The sequence below is a fragment of the Giraffa tippelskirchi genome, chromosome 8 (genome assembly GCF_054371585.1).
Source record: "Giraffa tippelskirchi isolate mGirTip1 chromosome 8, T2T-mGirTip1v1.2.pri, whole genome shotgun sequence".
Classification (NCBI taxonomy): domain Eukaryota; kingdom Metazoa; phylum Chordata; class Mammalia; order Artiodactyla; family Giraffidae; genus Giraffa; species Giraffa tippelskirchi.
The window spans coordinates 161330174-161355057 of record NC_137282.1 but is presented as its reverse complement, the minus strand read 5'-3'; the positions used below and the strand labels follow the sequence as shown (position 1 = coordinate 161355057).

General features: G+C 48.3%; 1 protein-coding gene across 3 annotated transcripts in view; it reads right to left on the bottom strand.

Annotated features, from left to right (window-relative positions):
* Positions 1-24884, bottom strand: part of F13A1 (coagulation factor XIII A chain) — a 147508-nt gene that overhangs the window by 26124 nt on the left and 96500 nt on the right. For all 3 annotated transcript variants that reach the window (XM_081523708.1, XM_081523709.1, XM_081523707.1), the window contains 4 exons: positions 21191-21294; positions 19538-19626; positions 10557-10710; positions 3009-3296 (listed from right to left, as the gene is read on the bottom strand). In XM_081523708.1, the coding sequence (XP_081379834.1) occupies positions 3009-3296; positions 10557-10710; positions 19538-19626; positions 21191-21294 (635 nt within the window). The remainder of the gene's footprint in view (positions 1-3008; positions 3297-10556; positions 10711-19537; positions 19627-21190; positions 21295-24884) is intronic.

Sequence of the window (24884 nt, the reverse complement as noted above, 5' to 3'; positions counted from 1 at the left end):
GGAGTCAGAATCTACATTGAATACAATGATGAGATGATGCATATTCCAGGCTGAAAGGCTCCTGAAGTCCCAGGAGGGGTTCTAGCAGGAGATGGAGTGGTGTTAGGGCAGACTTGAGTGGACTTGGATGGTCTCAGTTTTCAAACTGAAAGTCCTGTCCCCAGAACACGCGCAGCTCCTGGTGAAATGGGAAGGATGGTCATCCTGGACCAGTGGTTGTCAATGGTGTGTGGGGGGGCACATTTTGCCCCCAGGGAATGTTTGATAGTGACTGGAGACCTTCTGGGTTGTCACCGCTGGGAGGGGAATGCTGGCATCTCCTGGGTGGAGGCCAGGTGCTTCGTGCTCATGTTCAGTGTCCGACTCTGACCCCACCGACTGTGGGGCTCCTCTCTCCATGGGGTTTCCCAGGTGAGAATACTGGAGTGGGTTGTCATGCCCTTCTTTAGGGGATCTTCCTGACCCAGGGATCGAAGCTGTGTCTCCTGCATTGGCAGGTGGGTTCTTTACCATCTGAGCCCCCAGGGAAGCCCATATATGCTGCTAAACATCCTACCACGCACCTGACAGCCCCAGAACACCTGTCAGGCCTGAAAGGGCACAGTGCCTGGGCTGAGAGTCAGCCATGGGCTACACAGAGTTATTAGAATGGACTGGTCTACCCTCGACAAGCAGTCAACAACTCTGCCTGCTTCCTGGAGCAGTCCCATCCTACTGAGGGCCGCCTTTGAATTCTGCCTTTTTGGGTGATGCACCCCTATTGCCTTCTTTGGGTCTGGGCCTGGACCCTGCTACCTCCATGGCTCCCAGGGCAGTGACTTGTCCAGAAGACTAAAACTCTGTCCCTCAATTGGAGACAATCTCAGATGAGTACGCGGGACCTGTTTCCACTTGGCCAGATGGGGCAGCAAAGTGAGAGGCCTTCAAGAACATGCCTTTTGCCTCTAGCAGCCTCCCGTAATAATAATAATAATAATAATGGACATCCTCTGGTATTTCTAGAGGGCCGTGTTTGACCACTGGGATATCTAGGCTGCTGAGATGTGCCTGACAGCTTTACAGACACTTACTCTGCCTTGAGCCTGTTGGCCTCGGGTCTCTTGATTCTCTAAGGTGGAATATCCTCTAAATCTTAGCACTGAAGAAACTGGGCTGTGCTTCTGAGCCCCAGAGAACAGGCTCCTAAAATAGTACATTATGTAAGTGCTGTGTTTCGCCACTGCACAAGAAACTGCTCTAGATAAAGTTTATTAAACGTGGCAAGAGAAAGAAGAATAGGTTTTCATTCTCTGAGTGGTGGAGCTGGGATCCTGCCAGTACCATTGACGGTGTCTGGGGAAAGCCAAGGGAGACACACACAGGGGCTGCCTCGTCTCTTTTTCAAAAATGCAAAGAAAACTAAATATAGCCGAGTGGAAGGCATAGCACCCTTGAAGATACTGAAAGGTTTAAGTTATTCAAATCTTCCCAGCTGATTCTAGCTCACACATCCCCTTTAATCATCAATCTGGAAAATATGGCTCCTGTTTTACTTGGGAAACTTTCTCTGCAATAGACCCTCTGACCATAGGCTGTACCCTGACCTGCTTGATCAAGGTCTAGAATCCTGTGGCTTTTTACAATACATTGCAGTGTATTTTCAGTTGCAATGGGCAGTTTATTGCATGCAGTTAGTGCCACCTGCTTGCAGGGTAAAGCAAAAACCAGTCTCCGACGCCCTTCAAGTTATTCAGGACAAGCCTGGGGTAGCTGAGTGATGGGAGCTGTGTTGATACTGAGTTAGGCTCCACGTCCCGGGGTGGACGACTAGGACGGCTAACATGCCGTTCTAGTCCACTCGCTCAGGTGAGCTCACACTTTTGCTGGATCAGGGAGAGGAGGGGAAGAAGACTGGGAGATGGAACCCTAGTGGTCAGAAGAGGGTGCAGTGCAGTTCCTGGTCCAGGGGACCGAGGGGCTGCAGGACCCCAGGGAACAGGAACTAGCCCCCTTAGGGCCCAAGGATGCCTGGAGCTGGCTCACCATCCCTGCCTGAACGGCATGAGGCTTCTGGTTCCCACTTGACTTCTAACCGCTATGTGCGGCCTTGAACACGTCCGCTCACATTTCTGGTATCAGTTTCCCGAAGCGTGAACAAGTTGGAAGTTAGCGTGTGCTGACAGCCCACCCGTGGGAAGCCTTCTGTATATATTATCTTGTTTAGTTTCCTCCGCAGCCTCCTTCTCTCACGTCCACACCCAACCTGTCAGCCAGTCCCGAGAGCTCGACCTTCAGAACACCCTCAGACCGGACAGCTCTCAGCACCTTGCTCACTCACCATCTCTCTCAGAACTATTGCAACAGTATCATAACTACTCTGAAAGCTTAGCTCCATGGCCCCCGTGGTCTGTTCTCCACACAGCAGCCAGAGTGATCTTTCAAACCGAAGTCAGACCAGGGCACGCTTCTGCTCTAAAGCCTCTAGTGGCCCTGCTGCTCACTGGAATCAAAACCAAAGTCCTTACGAAGTCCTCTGGGCCTTTACCTGGTCGGTACCCACCATCCTCTTGATGCCTCTGTTCCTGACTCTGGTCCCCTTGCTGCTTATGAACTCATTGCACGAGCCCTGGCCTCAGGGCCTTCGCTTTTTTTTTTTTTGGCTGGAAAGCTCATTCTTTCCCTTCTGTTAGGTCTCTGTTAAACATCACCCCATCAGAGAGGTTTTCCCTGATCACCCCGCACCTTACCAGCCCTGCTTGTCTTCTCTGCCCAGCTTTGTATTTCCCTATTCCGTGCAGAACCGTGTATATTCGCTTGTTTGGCTGTTTTGTGTCCAGCCCCCATCTTTCCTCCAGGAGACCATCAACTCCATGAGCAACTCTTGGCCGTGTCACCAGCACAAAATAATATCTGTACTTGTAGGCACCAAATAAAGGTATGTGTGTGTGTGAGGGGGTGAATCAACAACCTAGTGATGTGTGTGGTGATATTCCCACATCCTGGAGGGAGCAGACCCCTCATCAACTTACAGGACAAGGGCTCCAGGGTCACGTTGAATGTCTCATTCTTGAATTCCACCTTGGAGACCCCGGTGTAGAAGCTGATGTTGCCGGAGAGATAGGCTGTGACAGTGTAGCGGGTGGAGCCGTTGTTCCGGAAGGTGATGATGACCTTGAAGTCTCTGCCCAGCACAGCGTTCTCCACTTCGAAGTTCATGTGGACCTCAGGCCTCGATTTGAGGACACCCTCTGTGTTGAGGGCCTTTTTTGCCCCATACATCAGGGCCGTTTCCAGCGCCAGCCTCTCTTCTTCTTGACCTAGGAGAGGTGCAGAGATGAGGACAAAGGAAAGCCAGGCACCCAAGAGAAAGTCACCCTAATGAATAGAGGGCTGTGGGTGCACGTGCTAGACTTGCTGGGTGGCCTCTGCAAGCCACACAGCTTCCCTCTGAGGTGGGCATCTTCATCATCCTATGTTACGAGTTCTGCAAAGTCAAGTTCCCGGAGAGTCAACCTGCCCAGGCTGCTGGATTCCAGCTATCTGAACAGGGGTTGCTACAGAGCTTACTCTACGGTTTGTTTTTCCATGGCCACTATTTCAGGGCTCATCAGGCAGAGCTGACAAAACCCAACTCTCTCACACTGTGGAATCTATTTGCTCCCCTCCCAGATTCCCAGCCATGCCTCTGGAGGAGTTGCATCTTGCCTTTCACCGTCTACAGTGTGAGTTTTCTCCCATTCGTGGGTCTGCCCGCTGAGACCCGGCTTCCTCGCGTCTCCTTCTGCCTGGGCCTGTCCCACGTGCTCCCGCTGACCCGCCCCCTGGCCCATGCCGCCCCGCCCTGCTCTCCTTTCTCTGTCGTCACGTGCTTTCAGCAGCGTGCAGAGGTCACGCTCCCCAAGCAGCACCCGGCCCGGACACTCAGCTCAGTGAGAACAAGCCTCCCTAGCAAAAGACTCAGAGGTCAAGTCCCCATGGGGAGCACTACACTCTGGTGTCTTCTGCTTGTTCACAGCATTCACTAGCCTGGCCAAGGTTCTGAGATGGAGCCCAACTGTGGGGAGACTTGATTACTTTTTTTTTTAAGGCTATTTTTTATGTGGACGTCTTTTAAAGTTTTTATTGAATTTGTTACAATATTGCTTCTGTTTTATGTTTTGATTTTTGGCCCGGAGGCATGTGAGATCTCAGCTCCCCAACCAAGGATCAAACCCTCAGCCCTGCATTGGAAGGCGAAGTCTTAACCCACTGGACCACCAGGGAAGTCCTGAGAATTCTTTACTTTCACACAAGGTTTCCCAAACTCATCTGATATTGAACACATCTCTTTTGAGGGACACCTTTTGGTATTTGGTGGGGGAGTTTGAGACGTGTGTGCTGTTTTTAGGAAAATATCTTAAGTAGGGTTTCCAAAGTGGTGGTGGTGGGAGAGATGGGAAGAAAGTGAAAGAAAGAAGAATCAAAACGTGGCTCTGTGCACATGGGGAGCTGAGCAGGTATAAGTCGGGGCTCAGAGCCTGCTGCTGGTGACTCTAGGCTGGGCTGACCTTCCTCAATAGTCTTTACTGTCTGAATTCCTCTAGATGTATCTCAGTGCATGTGTGAGACAGAGGCAAATTCTTGGGCTTGTAAAAACTCATCTTGGGGCTTCCCTGCTGGCTCAGTGGATAAGAATTCATCTGCCAATGCAGAATACGTGAGTTCGATCCCTGGGTTGGGAGGATTCCACATGCCTTGGAGCAACTAAGCCTGTGTGCCACAACCGCTGAGTCCATGTGCCTCGAGCCTCCGCTTCAGACAAGAGAAGCCGCAACTAAGAGAGGAGCCCCCACTCTCTGCAACTAGAGACAGCCTGTGTGCAGCAATGAAGAAGCAGTAAAGAAATAAATAACATAAACCTAAAAAACAAAAAACTAAAACTAGTCCTGCCAGTGGCTAGCAAAAGAAGAATCACTTTGAAATAAAAATGCTGACTTCTATAGTTACATTAATCTTTAAGCTGTTTTCTCCCACTTTACTTAACAATGAAATGCAACGGAGATAAAGAGGTCAATCAATGATGATAACAGTTATCATTAAGAGCTAACCCTGACAAGTAGCAGAGACAGCATTTTGCTGACAAAGATCTGCATAGTCAAAGCTATGGTTTTTCCAGTAGTCATGTATGGATGTGAGAGCTGGGCCATGAAGAAGCTGAGCGTTGAAGAATTGATGCTTTTGAACTGTGGCATTGGGGAAGACTCTTGAGAGTCCCTTGGACTGCAAGGAGATCAAACCAGTCACTCCTAAAGGAAATCAACTCTGAATGATGTTGAAGCTAATGCTCCAACCCCTTGGCCACCTCATGTGAAGAGCCGACTCATTGGAAAAGACCCCGATGATGGGCAAAACTGAAGGCAGGAGGAGAAGGGGATGACAGAGGATGAGATGGTTGGATGGCATCACTGACTCGATGGACATGAGTTTGAGCAAGCTCCAGGAGATGGTGAGGGACAGGGAGGTCTGCATGCTGCAGCCCATGGGGTCACAAAGAGTTGGGCATGACTTAGTGGCTGAACAACAACAACTGTGATGAGTGTTGTGGGAAGTGTATGTTGTGTACTGTCTCATCTAATCCTCAGAACGACTCTGCAAACCAGGCGCTATTACTACCATCGGTTTCCTTGTGTGGCAGGGTTGGTAGGTGGTTTAGAGGTAGGATGTGCATAAGAATGAGAAGCTTCCAGGACCTTTCGAGACAGAGAAAATGCCAGCAGGTATTGCCAACCAAGTGAATGTGTATTTCTGTGTGTGTGTGTGTGTGTGTGTGTGTGTGTGTGTTAGCAATTTCCCTGCTTGTCAAGACTGTAAGAATGAGCCGGAAACAACTGGTCCAGGACAATCATTGGCGAGGGCACATGTGTACAATCGATAAGAGGGAGATTATTCTAAAGGAAAGGGGGGGCTGTGACAAGCAAAGCGCAGTGAAATATTTTAGCAGAAAGCATCTGGCAAAGAGCTCCCCAAGACAGAGAGCATTAATGATTATAGCTTTGGACGGGCACCAAACATGCATTTAGGCAGAATGCAGGAGGCGAACACCACCAATGGGAACATGGTCATGGGCAGAGAGGTACTTCCATGGGGAAAGGCTGAGCTGACCAAGTGGGGGAGGGGCGGTGGAAGCTTCTGGCACCAGGAGGGACTTCACTGTAGGTCACGGATGGAGGAAGCTCTGGCTTCTTTCTGGGGACCAGCTCGTCCCAGTGAGCAGCATGGCAGGCTGGGGTTGCCAGGAAGCGCAGGCCCAGGTAGGAGGCAAGAGTCGCAGGGCCTCCCCAGTTAGGCAGAATGCCTACTCTCTGTAGTTCTGTTCTGTGCTCTGATGTTGCACATAACACAGGGCCATGAATTGGGGGCTGAGGGGATGATCTAAAGCCAGACCACATTTCCTACAGCTCCTCTGTGGCTCAGAACCAAGGTCAAAACCACCTTCTCATGACACCTGGGTGTCATGAGAGTCCCCTTTATGTCTGATGAAGCCTCTTCTGATTGCTTGGATGTTAGCTCAAATATCAGCTTCTCAGGGTGCCCCCCTACTTCCATGACCCTGGTCCCCTCGTCTCTCACTAACACATCACCTGGTCCCCTCATCTCTCACTAACACATCGCCTGGTCTTCTTTCCTTTTCCCAGTACTTGTCGCTTTGTGGCATCACCCAGGAGAAGGTAAGCTCCACGTCCCCAGGACTTAGGACCCAGCCTGGCAAAGAGGCTCTGGAGGACTGGGGTTTGGCGAAACACTTTGCCTTCATCCAGAGACAAAATTGTTACCTTTATAACAGGCATGGAATAGTCCAGTTGAGGACACCTGATGTTCACTTAGGCTCACCTGTGAAGGTGCCACCTGAGCTGCCATTCCTTTGATCATCTCATACTGCTTATGCCCCTGTGATGTCCAGGCGCTGTGCTGGGCTCAGGTGAGAAATAAACCCTCCCCACGCGGGAGGATGCAGAGGGTTCACAACACGTGTGTCATCACTGATGCTGGGTCAGACGTTTGGGTGTGGTTCGGGGGTCACGGGGCAGAAACGTGACACCCCCGGGGCAGGGGCGGCTTCTCAGAGGGGTTTTTCTCTCCCCAGCGAGAGCAAAGGCATGGAGGCAGGTGGGAGCCTGGCTTGCTGGAGGAAGCTTCAGCAGCTCACCTGCCTGCTGCTCTGGCCCCTGTGTGGTCAGGCGAGGCGGTGAAGGGACACAAAGGCAACTAGCAGAGGCTCGGCGAGCTCTGCTGGGAATATTCTGGAGGCGATAGGAGAGGGCTTTTAAGCAGCTACAGGCTGAGATTTATATTTTAAATATGTCGCTTTGGAGGCAATGACATCGACAGAGGGAAGGAGAGAGCAAGGAGAGAAGGTGAGGTTGGGAAACTATGGCAGACATCCAGGAGAAAACTATCACAGCCCGCGCTAACAGTAGGGCGTGGCCGTGATAATAGAATTACTTGCAATAGTGGAAGCAAACTTTTATTGGTCAGTTACTACATGTCAGGGATGACGCCAAAGGGCTTCCAAGCCCAACACTATTTGATTCTCAGAGAGCGGCCATGGAGATGGAGGGGAGGAGATGGATGCGAACTGTTTGAAGAGGACATTTAGGGGATGTTCTGTTCTGCCTGATGGTCTCAACGTGCTGAGTTTGGGTGGATCACGGTTCTCTTCCCTGGAGCAGGAAGTGTGGGAGAAATAGATCTGGGGTGGGGAGGGAATGAGAGAAAGTGGCATTTGGGAGGGTTCGGCTTCAGGTTCCTATGGGACATTTAGGTGAATGTTGGGCTTAAAAGTGAAGTCTAGGCTGGAGACAGGCTTGGGAGAATCAGTATGTGTGTGCACATTAACAGCAGCTAGAGGGTAGGAGTGAAGACTAGAATGGAGTAACATTCTGAGGGGGTGAAGAAAGGGGAGCTCTGAGTTGCAGAAAAAGATAGAAAAAAAGAGCCAGGTAGGTTGAGATGGAATCAGGAGAAAGGTGTGTCATAGCAACAAAGAGAAGAGAGAATTTCAAAGCAACCTAAGTGTCCAACAAGAGATGAATGGTTAAAGAAGATGTGGTAAATATACATAATGGAATACTACTCAGCCATAAAAAAGAATGAAAAACCACCATTTATAGCACCATGGATGGACTGGGAAGGTATTATGCTTAGTGAAATAAGTCAGATTGAGAATGTATGATAGCACTTACATGTGGAATCTGAAAAAATGGACTAATAAATATAACAAAAAAGAGGCAGACTCACAGATACAGAGAACAACCTAGAGGTTACCAGCGGGAAGAGGGAAAGGGGGAGGGGCAAGATAGAGCAGGAGATTAAAAAGTCCAAACTATTTATGTGTAAAATAAGCTGCAAGGATATATGTACAATACAAGGAATATAGTCCACTGCTAACACTCTCCATGGTCCTCGGGCATCTGTTCATCCACCCCTGTCCTGGGCACCCACCACCTGGCAAGGTAAGGGCTCACTTCCTTCCCGTCTCTTCCTTGGATGGCAAGACAGTGTTCTGCGAGTCTCCAGGTGGACAGTGTTGGGAATATGGTGGGTGGTTAACAGCAAGTTGTTGGAAGGATGAATGAATGAATGAGTGAATGTTGCAGCCAGTTCCTTTCACTTCTTCCATGGACTGCTTTTCCTTTCCAAACCTTCTTGCCTGACACTTTATCACAAAAGGGCGTTGCTCATCTGTTCTGTTTTACTGTGTTTATGTTTTTAAAAACCCCCTTTTTAGAAAAAAAGTGTCAAAAAGAAAAAAAAAATCTTTTGTATCTATGTTGCTCAGTGAATGAAAGCCAACAGAAGAGAAGAACTAATCATTTCAGGAGCACAGCACAAATTCGCTGCTTCAGGTGACACAGATCCTGAATTTCTAATACTATGCAGAAGAGTTCTCAATTCAGCAAACTTTCTCTTTATAGTGCAAATTGCTTTTGTAAACAAGAGTAGGGAGACGATCTAAAATATTTAAAACGAATTCTGCACTCAGCATTTCAGGAATACTGATGAATATTTAGGTGTATGATAATTACTCTTCATTTTTTACCCATTCACTAAAATAAATGCCATTCCTAAGAAACTCTGGTGGTGAATCATTTGTAACATATATTCCACGTCCCCATCAAGACACCTAAGCTCCTTCACCTCCTGTCCACGACCCACCTTGGGGAACTTTCACTCCGGCGCTGGGGCGCTCTGAGCCCAGTGCTTTAGTAATGCCTTGTTGTTTAGTTGCTCAGTCATGTCAACTCTTTGCAACCCCATGGACTGTGGCCTGCCAGGCTCCTCTGTCCATGAGATTCTCCAGGCAAGAATCCTGGTGTGGGTTGCCATTTCCTTCTCCAGGGGATCTTCCTGACTCAGGGATCGAACCTGAGTCTCCTGCATTGTGGGCGGATTCTTTACCTGCAGGACCCTAAACACACTTGCTGCCTCACACCCCATACCTTTGTCATGTTTCCATCTTCTAGAAGCCTGAGTCCAGCTTCCTTTAACTGAGGTCTGTGACTTCTCTTATTGGGCTTTGCTTTTTCTGAATCTCCTGGTTGGACTGAGCGTCCCTTTTTGTTTTCAAAGCCCCTTCAGCAGAATGAATCTATCGCTTGGCTGGAAACAGAAACTGGGTCCTTCTCACTGTGGGGATGCCCAGCACCAAACACAAATTCAGGCGTACAGTAGACACTCAGTAGCGACCGAGATGGGACTGAACTCAACAGCTGCATGTGAAACACCTCACACAGTAAAGGCTAACAAAACCACCTCAGTGTCGTTTCATGGTTGAAACAGGACTTCAGACTAATTGGCCTGAATTAGTGAAGTTGTCATGTCCTATTCATCTTATATTATTACCTCCATTTATATTTCCTATACTTCCTATCAAGGAATTTCCATGATACTTCAATGGAACAATGCATATGATAAAAGGTTGCAAGGTTCTAAACAAATGTGAGGGCTTCCCAGGTGGCTCAGTGGTCAAGAATCTGCCTGACAATGCAGGAGACATGGGTTCCATCCCTGGGTCAGGAAGATCCCCTGGAGAAGGGAATGGCTAGTCACTGCAGTATTCTTGCCTGGAGAATCCCATGGACAAAGGAGTCTGGTGGGCTACAGTCCATGGGGTCACAAAGAGTCGGACATGACTTAGCGACTAAACAACACCAAGAACAAACAACTGTGAATAGTTATTTAAAATTCATTACTGAACTAAAATTACATTAGTTATGTAATGTTTTCTTTTCAGATTAAAATTAAGATTCTTTCATATTCTTACGACTAAGAACACATTCTATATTCTGTTAAAATAGATGCAACTTTAAACCAATTATTTCAGAAGCCATGTAAAGGGGAATTCTGCTCAAAGCTAACAAACAAGTAAAACTAAAACGAAATGAAAAATTGTGGGTGTGAGGCGTAGTTGCTCGAGTTCTAACTTTTGAACGCCACGAAAGGCCATGCCTTCTCCGAAACGCATTTCCTGGTGATGGTGACTGTCACGATGAAGCAGACTTGGGCAGAGAGATCCTCATTCGACTGCAGTAGCTTACCTTCCTGGAATTTGTAGGTATCCGTGATGTCCTTTATGCCATCTCCTCCAATTTCTTTGGTCACAATTAACTTCCCAATGTGGGTGGTATCAAGGGTTTCCACCACATGAGTGCCGTCTTTTTTAGCTGTAATGTAAACAAGGTCACTGTTGACCTAAAAACAGGAGAGAGGCCGTTAGCCATTGTCAAATGTCCTTGTCACCAAAATCTCTAACGCTCAATAGGGTAGCGCCTAAGAGCCCTGTAGATGACACTTTCCACCTGCTAAGTCATTTCAAGCACCAACCATTTCTTTCATTCCTTTTTCTTGCTGGCAAATTCTACCTCCTAAGGCAGAACAGAAAGCATCCTGTCTGCCACTCCTTCTCAAGCTTCTTCTAAGCTGACAGTAACGGAGTGACCTACTTCTAGAGAGAAGAGGCAGTCTGCTGGGTGGCTTCTGGGAAATATTTTTTTCCGGGCACATGCATATGTTCAAACTCATCAAGATGTATACACTAAGTGTCTGCATTCTGAATATCAATTTTACCTGATTAAAGATTAAAATAATTAAATAAATGGAGAGAAGGACACCTGTGATAGGCAGCTACAATGCATGGGATCCACTGCAGGGAACGTGGGCTCTGATCTTGGGTGTGGACTATTAGAAACTACACACCTTATCCTCGGAAGCTCATTCCTGCTTCTAGAAAATGGAAATAATTACACTTGTTCTGCCAGTTTCATAGGAGCACTTTGGGACTGAGCGAGGTAAAATCTATGTGAATATGATTCTCACTTAGATTAGTAAACGTCAAAATCAAGTAAAATGTAACGATCACTGCCAGGTATTGAGAAAACTTGATGAGGTTAAGAGAACAATTTTTCTCTACTTTCTCACAAATTTCTGAATTTACAAGAAGTCTGATCTCTGCTCAGGGGAAAGTAAGCAATCAACATTTATTGACCCATAATGTTTCAGGATGTTTTAAATGATTTAATTTAAACCCCACCACAACAATCCTGAGTAGGTCCTATTCTCTCTGTTTTATAGATGAGGCACTAAGAGGCGGAGTGTCAGCGGAGCATTTGTGGGGTGTTTGTGGTCACACAAACACTGGGAGGTGGTGGAGAGGAAGTGCAAACGTGGGCAGGTACAGGCCCAGGGCACACGCCCTGACTCTTCCCTTGGGTGGGTATCACACAGGCCCTGATCTTCACCCAGGGTGGTCCGAGCACACAGCCTGACCTTCCCGCTGGGGGGCCCATATTTGTTCGGTGGCTTTTCACAGGACACTGCCTCTCTTGCCTGACCCTGAAGGACCACCGCTCCACGCAGTGGGAGGTCCCAGGCTGGGGTCCGGGTGGTCCTGCACTGCCTCGGATTTCTGAGGATGAAGGTGTGGGCCCTGCTCCTCTGTGCGGTGTCCAGGGCTTGGCGGTATTCAGCACATGGTGTCAAAGACTAAACGTAGAATAGGAATCAGGACGGGAGCAGACAGAGCGGACACCTAAGGAGCATTTCTCATTTTGGCCAAAAAGCTTAAGGAAACTTTAAATGAGCTTCCTGAGAACTTGAAGTTTCCCCCTGGAGGAGGCCATGCAAGCACAGACAGCTCCCTCCTCAGCTGCAGGTGATAGCAGCAATGATGACAAATCTCCTCTTAATAAACAGTCCTTATGACAGTTTTCAGTTTTCCAGGGAGACAAAGCTGCATGTGAAGTGGCTAGATCCTTGTCTTCCCTTGAACAAAGCTTAGGAAATTTTTGTTGTTGTTCAGTCTCTAAGTCACGTGCAACTCTTTGCAACCCCATGGACTGCAGCACACCAGGCTTCCTGGTCTTTCACCATCTCTTGCTTGCCTTCAAACTTTCCCAGCATCAGGGTCTTTTCCAATGAGTAGGCTCTTCCCATCGAGTAGCCAAAGTACTGGAGCTTCAGCTTCAGCATCAGTCCTTCCAATGAATATTCAAGGTTGATTTCCTTTGGGATTGACTGTTGATCTCCTTGCTGTTCAAGGGACTCTCAAGAGTTTTCTCCAGCACCACAGTTTAAAAGCATCAATTTTTCAGCACTCAGCCTTCTTTATGGTCCAACTTCCAACTTTCACATTCATACATGACTACTGGAAAAATCATAGCTTTGACTATACGGACCTTTGTCAGCAAAATGATGTCTCTGCTTTTTAATACACTCTCTATGGAAAACCTATGTCATAGTTTTCCTCCCAAGGAGCAAGCATCTTTTAGTTTTGTGGCTGAAGTCATGGTCAGCAGTGATTATATCAGCTGAAACCTCAGGCTAGCCCACCACACCGTCCCTTGTGGGAAGAGGAGAGGAGAATCACATACATGAAGTGACTTCTGCATATGTAGGTAAGGGGTGGGTTGGAGGGAAAGGATTCTTTCCAGGGGACATCTGCAAGCTTTCTTCTCAGTTTCAGCCACTAGTGTGGCGGCTCTCCATCCTGACTGTATGTGAGAAGCACCGAGGAGCTTAGAAAGCTTATCCAAGACCAGTTGCATCTCCATGGTAGGACAGTCACAAGTGGAAGAAATATTGGACCTAGGCTGTGTGATTTCGGGCAAGCTACTGAACGTCTCTGAGCCTGGGTTTAATTATACCTTCCTTGCAAGGTTGGCAAGAAGATCAGAACCACCTGCGAAAGTCCTATGTTTAATTTCTTCTGAGTGGAAAGGAGTCTTAGAGACCATCTAGTCCTGCACGTAGATTTGAAGGGTGATGGTCACACAACACACGCACTTCCAAAGTGGAGTGGGGAATAATGGGAGAGCTTTCCTGGTGGCTCAGACGGTGAAGCATCCACCTGCAATGCAGGAGACCTGAGTTCGATCCCTGGGTTGGGAAGGTCTCCTGGAGAAGGAAATGGTTACCCACTCCAGTATTCTTTCCTGGGAAATCCCGTGGACAGAGGAGCCTGGCAGGCTACAGTCCATGGGGTCTCAAAGAGTCGGACATGACTGAGCGACTAACACTTGACTTTCCTAGTAGGAGGAGCAGTATGTGTAAAGACCAATACGAGGATGTGTTTGGAAGTGTCAAGGCCCCCGGGGGGCTCAGCTAGGGTGGGCCGGGTCCTCAGGCTAGAGCGGCCTCTCTACAAACCCCCTCTTGTGCCCACGGATGGCAAACACGCGTCCACTTCTCACTGCTCATGGTGGGGCTCTTGTTTTCAGGACCCAGGACAGAGTTTGCCCTGTCTGTTTGTTCCCAAGTGGAGGTAGCTGCATCACAGATGACGCCGAGAAGGTGGTGCTGCTCCCAAGGCTCACGGGGTTGGGGGAGCAGTGGATGCCTGCCTGTCTGGGAACCTTCCTGGCACAACTGCCAGACGTCCACCCTGTGCTTGCCTTGCTTCATCCCGTAGGGGCTCCTGTGTGTGCGCCCTGCTGCTGCATATGTGAGCTCACCTCCCACCACTCCCACCAGGACTGCCTGTGTGTGAAGGTGCCACCTGGCCCCCGTCTCTGAGATACTGTTCTCAGAGGTGTACCGTGCACACACTCTTGTTTCTATTATTCACTCGTGTATTTGCTGATGGCTTCTGTGTGCCAGACCCTGCGTTCAGCAATGAGAGTCCAGCAGATCCTATCTCCAAGGAACTTATGTTATAGAAGGGAGGGAAATGATAACACTAAGTCAGAGAAGAACAGAAACAGCAGGAAGGGTAGGGATGCTTCATGCGGGAGATGCAGGGAGTGAAGGTCTCTTTAAGGAGGTGAGCTGAGCAGAGACCTGGATGCAGTGAGGGCACAGAACATGCGAACAGGGGTAGAGGGTGGGACAAGAGCTTTCATGGCCAAAGGAACAGTCTGTGTAAAGACTCTAACAAAAGAGTATGTTTGATGCTTCCAGAAGAGCAAGGGGGTCTATGTGGCTGGAAAGAAACGAGCAAGGGATGGGGGTGGAGGGGAAACCAGTGGCCAGATCACATAGAATCTTGTAAAGATTTATGCTTAATTGCAAAGGTGATGGGAATCCATTCAAAGGTTTGGGGCAGGGGAGTGACAAGTTTTTATTTACACTTTAAAGGGTAACTCTGGCTGCTTTGTGGAGAGTAAACTGGAGAGGGGCAAGCAAGGCGGAAGAAATGAGTTAGGATGTGATGTTGCGGATCTCAGAGCTGTCCAGAGCTCAGAGGGTCATGATGGAGACGCAGCCATGCCTGGATCTGGGATAACTGGAAGGTATTTCTGGCAAAATAAGGGAGGTTAGAAAGAGAAACCAAGATGATTCCAGAGTTTTATATGTGATTTGAATGAACAGGTGAGTTATTTTGAGATATCCCCAAATGGACTGCATCTAATAACTGGTAGCAAAATAAACAACCTTGAACTGAGACCAAAGAATCGGCAGAGGAGCTGTTGGACAGTTTCAGTCCAGATAACTGCCAGCCCCAGACTAGGGAAGGCGCGGCTCCTGGAGCCATGGGGCGGTGATGGTGACCCCAAGGGGCCCCGCGCTTCTGCTGCCAGAACCAGCTCAGTGCCAGGAGGGAGGGTGTGTATGTGTGCGTGAGTGTGTGTGTGTAAGTATGTGTGAGTGTGTGTGTGAGCATGTGAGTGTGTGAGTTTGTGTGTGTTTGAGTGTGTGTAAGTGTGTGAGCATGTGAGTGTGTGAGTTGTGTGTTTGTGTGTGTGAGTGTGTGTGTGTGTGAGAGAGGCTGTGTGTGTGTAAGTGTGTGAGCATGTGTGTGAGAGTTGAGTGTTTGTATTTGAGTGTGTGTGTGTTTGAGTGTGTGTGAGTCTGTGTGTGTGTATGAGTGTGTGTGTGTGTAAGTGTAGGAGCATGAGTGTGTGAAAGTTGTGAGTGTGTTTGAGTGTGAGTGTGCGTGAGTGTGTGAGTGTGCGAGCATGTGTGTGAGAGTTGTGAGTGTGTGTTTGAGTGTGTGTGACTGTGTGTGAGTCTGTGAGTGTGTGTGTACGTGTAAGTGTGCGAGCATGTGAGTGTGTGTATGTGTGTGTGTGTATGTGAGTCTGTGTGAGTCTGAGTGTAAGTGTGCGAGCATGTGTGTGTGTGTGTTTGTGTGTGTGAGAGAGTATGTGTGTGTGTGAGTGTGTTTGAGTGAGTGTGTGTGAGAGAGTCTGTGAGTGTGTGAGCATGTGAGTGTGTGTGAGAGTGTGTTTGTGAGAGTATGTGTGAGTGTATGTGTGTGTGAGTGTGTGTGTATGTGTGAGTGTGTGTGTGAGTGTGTTTGTGTGTGTGAGAGAGTATGTGTGAGTGTGTGTGTGTTTGAGTGAGTGTGTTTGAGAGAGTCTGTGAGTGTGTGTGAGAGAGTCTGAGTGTGTGAGCATGTGAGTGTGTGTGAGTGTGTGAGCTTGTGAGTGTGTGAGAGAGTATGTGTGAGTGTACGTGTGTGAGAGTATGTGTGAGTGTGTGTGAGAGTGTGTGTTTGTGAGAGAGTATGTGTGAGTGTATGTGTGTGTGAGTGTATGTGTGTGTGAGTGTATGTGTGTGTGAGTGTGTGTGTATGTGTGAGTGTGTGTGTGAGTGTGTTTGTGTGTGTGAGAGAGTATGTGTGAGTGTATGTGTGTGAGAGTATGTGTGAGTGTGTGTGTGTGAGTGTGTGTGTTTGGTGGGATGATGTGAAGGGGACAAAAGTTAGAAGAAGCTGAGACAAGAGAAGCAGCAACTCCTGAACGCTTGGTGACGCGGGAAGCCGGGAAGGCAGCCCCAGACGCTGAGACCCGCTCTGCTCTCTTTGGGAACCTCCCGAGCAAAAGAAACCCACCGCAGGGCTGAGGGCAAGAGAACGGAGGAGGGCAGAGAAAGAAGCCCTGATCCCTGCAAGAAATCCGGAGATGGGAAAAGCGCAGAGGTGGGTGTTTTCTGCGCTCTCATTTGGGCTTCTGCTTTCACTCAGCGAGGAAGCCAAAAGCTAGTCCATGAGCAGGAGGCCTGATCCGGCCCGGAAATGAGTCAAGAGTGACCAAGAAAGTCAGCCTGCTGGGAGGTGAGAGCAGGCACGTTCCGGCTGACGTAGCTGGGGTGGCGAGAAGCAGGCTGACGCAACAAGGAGGCGGGAGAGGGGGAGCATGGTGGTCTGGGACCTGAGCCACGCAGGCGCTCATTAAAGTCACGTACGACGCCCCCCATGGAGCCCTGCTTTAGGACCCTTGCGAAAGGCATCCTCACCCCTCACGCACTCTTCAGCCGTCCAGCGTCTCTTACAAAGGGCTCAGCCCCGGAGCCCAGCCCGCACCAAAGCAACAAATCCTATGTGCTGTCAGACTAGTCAGCATCGAGTGAGAGAGGAGTAATTACCATCTGCGGGTCCCAATGACACTCACAACACCCCGATCTATATTTAATAACTGCAGAAAGCGTTTGCATTAACAGCTATTAGGCGTTTTGCTCCTGGAGGGAGTCTGTTCCTCTCTCCTCCGCAGCAACAAAGCATAATAAAACTACAAACACAAGGCTTGGTGAGTTTTAGAGTGATTTCCCGTTAAGAAGTCCTCGTGGCATTGGAAACGATCAGATGGCAGTTGGGAAAGAACGCACGAATATTGAAATCTCAAAATGAAATCCAGCGGGTGAAAATTCCGAATACAGTCTGCCTGTTCTCCCAAGGCTTCTAGAAACTGCAATGGCAGGTACAGTGGAAGAGGCATTGTTCCTTTTGTGTAATTCACATGTTCAGTCTTGGGGTCTGCATGTTTATTCTTATTTTATTTCTGAGACATTTCCCAGGCTGGCCTTCTCCTTTGCCGCCTGTTGTCCTTCACCTGGTTCAGGCGAGGAGTGAAGTCACGGGCGCCCCAGGGCTTCTGCCCAGAGGCCTTCCTGCCCAGCCTGGGCTGAACAGGCTCCGTTCCTTATCCTTCCCCTTGGGAAGCCTCTCGTGTCCACTCTCAGGTCAGAATGTCCCACGTCTAGGTTCTTCAGCTGTGATCACCCGACACCTCCCAACACATCACTGTTCGTGAGCCTCTATGGTTTTCATTTTGATTTATTTTTTATGTTTTCTTGGCCATGCTGCAGGGCACGTGGGACTACAGCTTCTTGACCAAGGATTAGACTCACACCCCCTCGCACTGGAAGCTCGGAGTCTTAACCACTGGACTGCCAGGGAAGCTCCTGAACAGTTTCTAATTGTCTGCATGTACCTTTTGGAAGCCCAAGGTTTCTCCTCTGTCTGAAATTCCTTCCTTCCTCTGGCTTTTTTTTCTTACTTCTTTCGCCTGAATACTGTCTTGTCTGCTCATGCTGAGTCACTCAGTTTTGTGACCCCATGGACTGTAGCCCGCCAGGCTCCTCTGTCCATGAGATTTCCCTGGGCAAAAATACTGGAGTGGATTGCCATTTCCTTCTCCAGGGGCTCTTCCTGACCCAGGGATCGAACCCACATCTCCCGCATTGCAAGTTGATACCACTGAGCCCCCAGGAAAGCTGAGTAACTAGTCATCCATCCAGACTCGGTTCAGGCTCCACTTCCTCCAGGGAGCATCCCCAGCCCTCCCCTCCGTGGGCTCTGTGATGCTCCGCTTGGCCTACTGTGGCCATCACACAGCTGTCCTTGTGTCTGTTTCCGGTCACCCTCTCTCCCAGGACAGGGTCTGGTGGCCTTTGCTGTCCTGCCACAGTCCTAGCGCATATTTCTTAATTAACATAAATGCAGGTCATTTATCACCTACATCCCTCGTTTGACCTTTGGTTCCGTAGCAACACTTGCATTGTTGTTTTTTAAATGTTGCTGTGTTTATGTACCACTACCTCCATCAGGAATCAAGTTTCTTAAGGACTCAGGCTTCTGAATTCCCACAGTGCTAGATGCATGTTAATGATACATACGTATTCATTCTAGAATAGTAGCAGCATGTGGTGGTTACTAGCGTGAGGTTGGGGGCCTACGTGTGTACCCATTCACTCAGTTGCTTCTGACTCTCTGTGACCTCATGGACTGTAGCCCGCCAGGCTCCTCTGTCCATGGAATTTTCCAGGCAAGCATACTGGATGGGTTGCCATTTCCTTCTCCAGGGGATCTTCCTGACCCTGGGATTGAACCAGGTGTTTGCCTGGCTTTAAATCTTACCACTACTCTTTATTGGTTAGATGATCATGGAAAGGTTATTTAATCACTCTTTGCCTCACTTTTCTGTAAAATGGGAAGAATTATAACATCCGTTTTAAAGGGTTGCTGAGAGCATCAAATGGTGGGCAAAGTGATTCCATAGTGGTAGACATTATTTTACCATGTTTACTGGTGAAATCATACCCTGGGTAAGTCCCGCCTCTCAGCCTCACATGTTTCTCTGCTCCTCCCTCTTGCACCCAGCAGCCTCCCAGCCAGGCCTTCTCCTTTACCTGATACTTCTTACATTCACTCTGACTTTCAGAGCTCCCTTTGGAGCACCTTTGAACTGCCCTCTCTGCTTCCAGCCTCCACCCAGTTCTTCCATAATTTCAGCCAAAATGTCCCCATCCACCTATCAGTGAGCTGTGTTCCAGATCTTTTTGTCCCATCCATATTGTAACAGCTTACTCTGTCCCTGCTGGTAGAAGATGGCTTGGAATAGCAGGGAATGGACTGTAGTTCCAAGACTAAGATCACAGTTGGGGTGTGTTTGGATTTTATTTTGTGTGAACCACTGGGCTAGTCTCAGAGTGAAGTAGGGCACTGTCCCATGTCAGTTCACAGCCTGTCTCCACCAATTTTTATTTGAGTGATTCATTTAGTCACTTAATTTCTTGGGAGCAGTTGGTACCTATTTCCTGGGTACAGAGGCCCAAGCTAAGGTTACTAAAGCAATTGCTTTCAGGCAGAAAAATCTCAGAACATCAAGGGGAGGAAAATGTTAAGTAAGAACTGCATAGAACATGTAGCACCCAGAGGTTGGAACGATGTCTGGTTAACTTTGTAAACATGAAGATACACCGTGTTCCTGGGAAATTTAGAGGTAACAGCCCATTGCCTTATTCTTTGGTGAGTTAAGAGCTTGGGGAGGAAGGAGATTCTTTCCCGCAGCTCTCCACTTACCTCTGCAAAAACGAAGGGTGCATCAAACTGGAAGCAGACATGGCCGTGCTTGATGGCTTGAACAGAGGCGGGGCCGCACCGATACATCCCTGAACCACACAGAAGAAGGAGAGTGTGAGTTTCCCATCTTTGGTCTTTCCAGTTACAAAAGTGGTCCGCATATAGGTCACAGCCCTCAGCGGGCTGTAGGGGCAACCGCTCCCAAGGTCATCACCAATGCGGCCCCAGTTCTTTCTATGGCCAGAGTGGGTGAGTAACCTACATGTGCCATCAACAGGGAGGGACATGGTGGAAATGCTTCTGCAAACCCCAAACCAAAGTCATGAAAAGAACAAAGGGCACAGCGTTCCTGCATCTACTCTTCCAGCCATAAACAGGCTCAAGCGTGTGGGGGCCGAGCTGTTGGCTGACATAGGGCTTATCCTGTTAGAAGTGTATCTGGAATGTTGGAAACGGTGACACGTCCCCAGGACTTGTGTTGTTTGTTTGTTTTCATTTTTGGACATTGTGGACATATGTCAAGTTTAACCGGAGAATCTGGATACTAGCCACGCTACACGGACAGCATGCTTTGGGGAAGTTAGTAGGCCCATGCCGACTTTTACAAGGTATTTTGAATTTTAGCCAGCTCTCTCTCTTGTTTCTAAGAGATTAGCTGTCATTAGTCACTCAGATACCTCGTCATGACATATAATCCAGAACATGAGGAAGCGTTGAACTTTCTCTCAAAATCCAGTATTGTACTGACGTTCCCTTGTGAGTATGTAATGAATGTTTGTGTATATCTGGATATGCACACATCAATATCTTTTTTAAAGAAAGAAATGGAAAATTCCATTTGAGCCTCATTTGAGGACTATAACCCGGGAAGTTCAGCTCAGCTCTAAGAACTGTTCCATCCATTAGAGAACAGGGCACAGTTACAGAAATTTTTTGAGACAGAGGGCTGTACATCAAAGGATGTATTTTTAACACTTCATGCATTCCAGATCTAATTGCCAATTCACCAATATCTTACATCAACACCTGGGGAAATAAAAATAATGTCCCATAGCACTGATTTTTATCATCATATTAAAGGGAAATGGAAGCTTATGAAAAAGCTGGAGGTGGGGTGGTGTCATAGCTGCCACTACTTAGCATAGTTTACAAGTTAGAAGATGAGTATCCACATACTCAAGATTTCAAAGAAATCACACAACCTGGAAAGAAATCAGGTTCTGAAAAGATAGCAATTTAAAGAATGATCCGTAATTACTTTCTGAGTTCTTTATTTTCTTCACCGCCTTCTATCTTAGCACTGTGTGTCGGGCAGGGCTGAAATATACTTTATAGCCAAGTGAAAGTGCTTACACAGATAGTTTTCCTCTTGTCTTCAAAACTGCTTATCAAAGCAAGAGTCGATGAATTATATATGTTAAGTTTTATGCTTCCCCCCCCCCAAAAGTTACAAAGTAATCAGAGTAAAGACAGCCATCGAAATGAAATTAAACCTGACTGGCGGGCAGTCAATGCTGTGCGTGCCCAGGAAGCACACGGCTGATGTTGGTTCCCACCAGGCGGGCGTGTTTCCCACACATCAGATGCAATCACAAAAGCAAAATATAAAGATCAGGAATGCAACAATTTCCCCGAGAGAGGATGTGGCTTTACCATCGCTGTTTTCCTGGGGGGTGCTGTCCACGACCTGCCAGCCTCCAAACCCAACGGGAAGGTCCGGCCTCGTCATCCAGGCTTCGTTCCAGCAGTGGTAGTTCCTTAGAAAACACCACCCCAGTGAGATTAGACTTCCCATCACGTTCAGTGCTCCAGGAAATCAAAAAGGGACCAAAAATCCTGTGGATATGCTCTCTATAAAATATTGGAAATCCCGGCAAGAATACTGGGATGGGTTGCCATTTCTTTTTTTTAAATTAATTAATTTTTTTTACTGAAGGATAATTGCTTTACTAGTTGTCATTTCTTCCTCCAGGGGATCTTCCCAACCCAGGGATCAAACCCGTGTCTCTTTCATCTCCTGCATTGCAGGCGGGTTCTTTACTGCTGAGCCACCAGGGAAGCCTATAAATTATTGGACTGGCTTAAGCTAAATGGAAGCCTCCTAGAGACACACTGAGGATCTGGACGCAAGTTTCCTGGGCAGGTCCATTTCCATGGTACCCCCGGGGGGCACTCACGTGGTGGCACGTGGCTCTCCCAGCAGCTTTAAGGCCACCCAGAGAGATTCTAATCAATGCCTTAAACAATTTTAACCTTACCCATTGTCTGCTGCCTACTGAAACAGAATTTACTATGGGCTCAAGAGATATGGTAGAGAAGACAAGTTAATTAAAATTGAAACACATATATCTTTGAATTCCATATATATATATATATATATATGACTTATAAAAAGCACAGCCTTTTGTAACAATTAAGCAATAAAATGCTTTTGTTTATGGGCTTAGACTATTGGCACAGACACTATAACATTGTGGCAAACTTTCATTTTGTGTCCAACAAGAAGAAAAGATTGCCAAGGTGAGTGTCTCTTTAGGTTTTAGCAAATGTGGGCGACCCATGAGCTAAGGGCCCTGCAAAACTTTTAGACTTAGCATGGGACCCGTGAAGCAAGAGCACGGGATAAACTGTCATCAAGAATCGCATGATTATGTCCTTGGAAAGTCCTGAAATTATACGACATTGCAGAAACAAATGAGGGCGCATTAACCTGCCGGCGCTATAGAAAATACTCAGATGGAAATAGCAGTTTAACGGTGGCGTGAGGCAATTACAGCCATCTCTGTTTATAGCACTGATGAACTTTGGATCCGGCTACCACCCTTCCTTTCCTCAAGTGTCCTTCAGTGTCAGGGATTCGTGCACATTCCCATCCCTCTCCGAGTCCTGCTCATCTATTGACTCAGTTCGGCAGCATTTATTTAACTATGCATCACCCATCATGCACTGGCTTCCCAGGTGGAGCTAGTGGTAAAGAATCCTCCTGCCAATGCAGCAAACACAGAAGACCCTGGTTCGATCCCTGGGTTGGGAAGAACCTGCTCCAGGATTCTTGCCTGAGGAATCCCATGGATATAGGGACCTGGCTGGCTAGAGTCCATGGGGTCACAGAGTTGGACACGACTGAGCGACTGAACACACACACACACATCATGCGCCAGGCACCATGCTGGACCCCCGCCCATGATCAAAACATAGGTTCCAGTCCCTAAGAAACTCCACAATCAAGGAGAGGCAAACACAGAAACCAACTGTTAAAACATTTCATAGGTTCGTCGTGAAGCTTACTGCATTTAGAACAAGACCTGGCATAGGATAAGTGCTCAAACATGGTAACTCTCTGGCTTTAACAATAACTGACTGAAGAGATGCATGCCACAGGGGAAATTCAGGTGGGGTCAGTGGGGTCTCAGTGGGGAAGCCCTGGGTGCAGGAGGGAAAACTTCACAGCCGAAGTGATGTTTGAGCAGAGTCCCCCAAACAAATGAGAGCTTGGCAGGTCAAAAAAGGACTAAGAACAAAGTTGCGGAGGCACGGAGTGTTTGGCAACCCGTATGCTGTTCGCTGTGGCGGGTGGGTAGCACGTTTGCGTATCTGGGGGAAGAGGGGTTGGCAGGTAGCGGTGGGCAGTGCCTCACAAGACTGACAAGTACACACCGCACTTCCTGTGTGCCCGGCCCTGTTCTAAAGCCCCTGTGTACATGAGCACACCTGATGTACCCAGCCCGCCAGGAGAAAGGCACTGTTATTATTGACCTCTGTTTACAAGGGAGGAAATGGGAGCACAGAGAGGTTAAGAATCTTGCCTGAGGTCACACAGTGAGTTAGAGCTACAGGATCCACGCTTTTAAGCACCAAGCTTTGCTTTGGTGAGGATGAGACTGCGAGATCCTTTTATCCCAAGTTGAATATTTGGGCTTTCTCCTCAGGTCAGTTAAGTCTGCAAATCTGTACTTGAGAGGGCTGGGTGAGGACTGGGGACTGAGCTCCCCATCACCGTAGGGAAGAAGAGGAACCGTCAGGAAGGAGCTGTGCGTGTGAGGAAGCTTCCCAGTTTCCAGGGAGCCTCATGGTCCCATTCAGTGCCTGGAGAAGAATGCAACACGGGAAGACTGTTCTGATTATTTTTATGTTAGAGAGTGTCGTGTCTATGGAGGAGGAGCCAGTGGGGAGAGAGAGCGAGAATACGATGGAATAAAGGGAGAGATGGAATCAAAAGAGGCTCAGATACCAAAGGTGCAGGGGGCGTAGGTCAAGAGAGGCGCCGTGGACGGACGAATAAGGGGAGCGTGACATTGCCTGCCCGGGAGGGACGCGCAGATGGAGGTCGGAGTCACAGTGTGGGGTGTTGGGGCGGGGGCCTGGGGTCAGCTCTCACCTGAGAGCCTCTGTCTTTGCTCCGAAGCTGGGAGGAAGGTCACTGTGATCACGTATTGAACAACGCAAGCCTCCCTCCAGATGGTGAAGGTTACACCAGCAGGCAGAGAGGCCCAGAAAAAGCAGCAATGAAACATTTGCTATCCTGCTTCCTGCACAGCCTGCAGTGTTTAGCAACCCCGGCTTTCCCCAGCACCGCCCTAGATTAATAGGCCCCAGACCTCCTTATTTAAATTCAAATACTGGGGCCAGGTTAGCCTTGAACAAGATAAGTGTTGTTCTCAAATCTCGGGTAAAGACTTAGCCTTGAGGATTTTCTTTCTTTTCAAACGACCAGGAAATGGGGGGAAAGTTTCTTTTCTCTGACTAAAATATCTAATTAGCTACTCACATCTCGTCCAGTTTCAGGACGGAAGGCAGAAGTTTAAGGTGTGTTTAAGGTGGAAGAGTTTAATAAGAGGGTCAGGAACTTGTAGCAGTGGGTGAGGTGAAGATAACTTGCCATGTTCCGGAGGGGTTGGGCCTTGGTCAGCAGGCGGAAAGGCCAGTAGCTGGGCTCCCAGAGTGGCCACGGGCAGCCAGCAAGTTTGCACCCTCTGCAGCCACAGGGCTTGTCCCATCACGCCTCTTTCTCTGCTCAGAATGGCCAGAGGAAATGTGATCTGGGCTACCACGCCACGACGGTCCCCTTTCTGTCTGGGTGCTCAGTATTTCTGGGTACACGTGCCTGCCTTTGACATCTCAACTTCCTCTGTGAAAGGAACTAATGTTTACAGACATGGCTGAATTCCATTTACCTCTATCCAGGTTAGAAATAGATATGCTTCCTAGAAAGTCTTTTTTTTAATTTTAGAGCTTTTTAACCTAGATCTCTACCTAGATAAATACACCTTTCAGTTTCATCATGCACTCTCAGAGGGTTGGATTCATTCTGCGGATGTCGCCTGCCTGCTCACCATCAAGTTCCCAG